The sequence below is a fragment of the Limulus polyphemus genome, unplaced genomic scaffold (genome assembly GCF_000517525.1).
Source record: "Limulus polyphemus unplaced genomic scaffold, Limulus_polyphemus-2.1.2 Scaffold779, whole genome shotgun sequence".
In the NCBI taxonomy this organism is placed as follows: Eukaryota; Metazoa; Arthropoda; class Merostomata; order Xiphosura; family Limulidae; genus Limulus; species Limulus polyphemus.
In genome coordinates this window covers 41,016-45,944 of record NW_013666389.1, presented here as the reverse complement: position 1 = coordinate 45,944, position 4,929 = coordinate 41,016, and the positions used below count along the sequence as shown (strand labels likewise).

Sequence of the window (4,929 nt, the reverse complement as noted above, 5' to 3'; positions counted from 1 at the left end):
CCAACTATAGCAAACCAATAATATATACTTTTTAGGTGCGTCGTGTTGGTTATATTTACAGGCGTTTTTTGAGTTTCTCGAAAATTCAGATTACGTAACAATACTAACACGCTACACTAGACTTTACATACACACGTATATTGTTGATTCTTACACTCGAGAATCTTCTACAACTTCAGAGAATAGGCGGGAGTTTCGCAATACATATTTATCAGTATCAGTTTTGTACATTTGTAAATATAAATTTAATTCAAGCAAACATCGATATTAAAATAAATATATGATAATAAATCCGTCACATCCCAGAGTGTAATTTCTATCCAAGCTGCAGAACCAAGATGTTACAATTGTTAAATGGCTATCTGTATATAGAAGGAGAACACATTATAGTCCTAATTCATACTTTCCTTCATCTCGCCCTCCTGCCAATGTTAAGGCAGGACACATATAGTAAGAACCCTCAGAGGTTTCAACTGCAAGCTATTTAGGCATTCCTGCTATGAATCCTTTACCTGTGCTTACTGTGGTGATAAGGATCATGATATCAACAGATGTAACAGTGAGTCACTATGTGTGAACAATAAAGGTTCGCACCCTTCTTACTCAAAATCATGTTCTAATTAGAAGAAAAGGAGGTATAGCTAATCAAAATTCAGAATAACAGCCATGATTAGGCATGAAAGGAAGTCATACCTAGTATAAAAGATATTTATAATGTTAGAAAAACACATAGGTTCAAGAAGTCTTGATAGAAATGAATAAAGACCCTATAACCCGAGCGCTTTCAAAAGGTGGACCTTCCTTCTCCTGAAGAAGGAAGGTCTACCTTTCGAAAGCACTCATGTTATAGGATTTTTATTCATAAGTATAAAAGGTAGTTATGATTTAGTTGTAAATTTCAATATTTTGGATGTGGAATGGACATCTATATTTCAAATGTCTTTTGAGTAATTTTCACCCAAACTGAAGGTTTTTTATTTCAAGATGTGTAGTCCACTAACAAGATATTTTGTTTTTTATTGTTGTTTTTTAACTTACGTGATAAGCAAGTAATGAGTATGCTGTCTTTTATACGGAGGCTTTGTTCATCATTGGCCCTTGCTAAGAATTTAATATTATTTGAATGGATGACTACATCACACTCACCTAAAACGTGCTTAAATTACTAGTGTTTTGAATGTTCAAATAATCATGAATTATTCGATCAGTCAAAAATATAGGAATGTAATTTTTTTGCATATAAATTTTCTAATGTTGAAAAGTTCTTTGTGAAAAAATTCGTAAGTACTTGAGATATATATACAAGATGAACTAAAATCTTCACCAGATTTTCTTTAAACACAGTTGTTATATAAAGTACACAATAAAAATATAGGCCAGTAAATGTTCTATCATGGTAAACTTCATATTCAATGTTACCATCGCAAATATGCACTAATGTATCCAAAATTAGAAGTTTGATATCTTGGTGCTGTTCAACAGTAAATTTGATACTTTTATGTTTACTGTTTAAATAACCTAGCAACTGAGAAACATAATTGGAGTACTTAAAAATAGTAAAAACATCATTCACACATCTTCGAAAATATAATTACTTAAAAGACTGTAGACAATCATCCAACCATTGTCCTTTACGAAATAAAAGCAAACAGTTAACAATAGGAAAAGCCACTCTAGAGCCCATAGTTACAACATCAATCTGATTATAAAGATTACCATTAAATACTGATTAATTAGATTTGTCATTAAACATTTACGTCATCACATAATTGCATTGCTCGTTCAAAAAGAATGTTAGTGTAGAAGGACTCAATAACGAAAAACATTGAAGTAAAAATGAAAAGAGTTAGTTTTGATAACGTTTACCTGCAACATGTATTATTCGTTTGCTTAATTTCTGCCGGTTCTCATTGGATTTCAAATCCGGAACCTGTTTTCGATTTATTTCTTTTTAATCTAAAAACGTAAACAAAAATTAATTTTGGGAATGCCTCGGTTCATTCCGAAATGATATTTAACTGATGTAGTCAATTACATTACTCCTCCAGCCCCATTCCAAATAGCAACCTCAGTAGAATTTATATTTCGAAAACTTCAAAATAACCATCTCATAGGTCAAAGAGACCTAGTACATTTTTTGCTATAAATTAAGCATTACGTATACTGATCGTCTGAGTCTTGCTAAAACTTATTGTTGCTACTACTTCTCGAAATATAAGATTTATAGGAAATAACTTATAGATTAAAATGTAAAACAGTGACATTGAGTAATTAATTCAGCATTTAATTTATTTCAAAATAAATGTAAACACCTGTTAAATCGAGTTTTGCTATGAATTATTCAAAACATTGTCCAAAAATATTTACCTAAATTATATACTTAGCAATCTACAGAAGATAAAGTTAAACCTAAATATATATTTTTAGTAGGCTAAAATTAATTATTCGTAAATCACGGTATAGATAAAACAAGAGAGAGAGAGAGAGAAACCGGAAAGTTACCATTTGAGTTTACATGTGTATTCCTGCCTTGTTTAAATGTAACAGTGTAGTATTCATATTGTTGTTACTTCAAATGTTACTTCACTCTATACACAGTTATTTTATCACGAGCTACATGTACATATAGTATTAATATGCATGCAATAATAATATGAGAAATATATTCGTGATAACTAAACAAATACAGTTATTAAATACAGTGGCACAGCAGTATGTCTGCGGACTTACAACGCTAGAAACTGAGTTTCGATACCCTTGGTGGGCAGAGCACAGATAGCCCATTGTGTAGCTTTGTGCTCAACTACAGACAAACAAACCAAAAGTGTAAATAAACATCGTGTCAAATATCTGATAAAAGAAATGTTGATAGTCATATTCCTCACCGTATCCAACTCTTCTGAATTCCACATGTCCTTCAAGTCATTTATTCCAAAGTCGTACAAGTTCCCGTCAAGAATGTCCAAAGCCATTTAAAGGTCCGCGTCCAGTCAGAAATATAGAGTAGGAAGCGCACGTGCTAAACCTCCTCTCCTACGTTCGTAACGGCTCTAAGGGAAGAACAACCTGACTTCACAGCTCTTAGCGTGCCTAAAACAGGAAACGGAAATAGCTGCGTCACTCAGTAGGAGATTTAACTAGTCCGAGGAACACTGGTGTGATATATGAAATACATGAAGAAAGCTATAATGTACATGATATTTAATCATAAAGCAAATAACAAAAATCTATATCTGATTGAAAACACCATAATCTCTTTATTTTCTATCGACACAAGTACTTGTTTAAGCCTCGCAGAACAGAGCATAACACTATATTATTGCATCATATAAATGACGTAACAAGTCGTTTTCAATATGAACCAATATGCTACCACAGAAATATTTAACTGAATTTCTGAACGTTTCTACAAGTTGATATGCCTCCCTTTGTGGGCCAAACGCGGCCCAGTGGTTAACGTTTCGGACTGTGGATCTGAGGTTCCGTGGTTCGCGTCCCTTTATCACCCCTAATGGGGACGCATTATAAAAGTGACGATTCAATTCTACTACTCAATCTCATAAGAGTAATCCAAAAGTTGGCGGTTTGTGGCGTTGACTAGGTGTTTTCACTCTAACCTGTAACTTCAAAACCAGAAACGGCTAGCCGTCGTGTAGCTTCGAGCAAAAGTTCATAAAGAAACAATGTCACTAGAAAAAAACAAATTTGTCTAATAGCGTTATCAAACGACCTTCATAGCTCAGTGTTTCGGAAACGTCATTCCAAAAACGTTAAATAAAATACAAGTGAAAACTACAGGGAAAAATTACATCATTTACTCGTACATTTATCTCAAGAACTCTTAGAAGAAATGACTAGCAATAACAATTATAACAAATAAAATATTATAATAAGTTACTATGAAAAGCTGTTAGCATTGAAGTTCGAAAAATATTACTGAATGTCACTCCAAAATTGTCACAAGAATACTTTAATAGCAAATAGTACTTTGGAGAAGAATTTGCTAAACCTTTTTGCGTAATAAATACTTTATTGTTTTATTAACATTTTTCGTCGACCCCCCCCCCCAATAGTACAGCGGAATGTGTGCGAAGTTATAACGCTAGAAACCGGGTTTCGATACCCGTGGTGGGCAGAGCACTACAAACAAACGTTTTTTGGTAAGGCACTGTCTGTTATGGCATTTTAAAATGGCATTAAGTTCAAAACCTAATATAATTATGATGAGAAAAACAGTATACTTTTGGTGGTGAAACAAAAGCCATAAAGTCATGACTCCAGAACTCTTGTGTTGAATAGAAGATGTAATCGTGAATCTGTGGTATTGGTATATTTGTGGTGAGTAAAAAACAGCCGTGAAGCTATGACTCCACATGTTTGTGGCAAGCAAGAGAGTAGCCATAAAGCCATGACCCCTGAACACTTGTGGTGAGCAGAAAAATTAGTCACGAATCTGTGGTATTGGTATATTTGTGGTGAGTAATGGTAAGTAAAGAAACCGTAACTTGTGGTGACTAAAGAGTACTCACGTAGCTACGACATCAGATGACACTGTTACAACTGAGGTTACATTTGTCAAAAGCATTGTTAAAGCAAGAAAATAAGCTAGAACTGAGAGAAAAGCAGCTGTACATACGATTAACATACAGTATTTCCATTCAAGCACCAAAATCGTAATGTGCAATAAAACGACCTAAATACAGTATTAAGCTTAGCATTTTGAACAATGTTTGTGTGAAGTAAACCTTAAAAAATATCAATATTTACTGCGATGTCAATCCTAGTTTTCACAAAACAGAATAGTGTTATGAAAAGTCACTAAACCGGTTAGTGTTCGAGCTCATTAACGCAACTCCAGACAAGGTGTAGTGTTTTATCCATTAACACCATTAACCTACTTTATCATTACAAAATATTGTTAAGCTAGTT

General features: G+C 33.5%; 1 protein-coding gene across 4 annotated transcripts in view; it reads right to left on the bottom strand.

Moving 5' to 3' along the window:
• Positions 1 to 3,044, bottom strand: part of LOC106460483 (cyclic AMP-responsive element-binding protein 3-like protein 2) — a 64,050-nt gene extending 61,006 nt beyond the window's left edge. For all 4 annotated transcript variants that reach the window (XM_022387222.1, XM_022387225.1, XM_022387223.1 and 1 more), the window contains exon 1: positions 2,886 to 3,044. In XM_022387222.1, the coding sequence (XP_022242930.1) occupies positions 2,886 to 2,972 (87 nt within the window). In that variant the 5' untranslated portion in view covers positions 2,973 to 3,044. The remainder of the gene's footprint in view (positions 1 to 2,885) is intronic.
• Between the last annotated feature and the right edge of the window lie 1,885 nt (positions 3,045 to 4,929).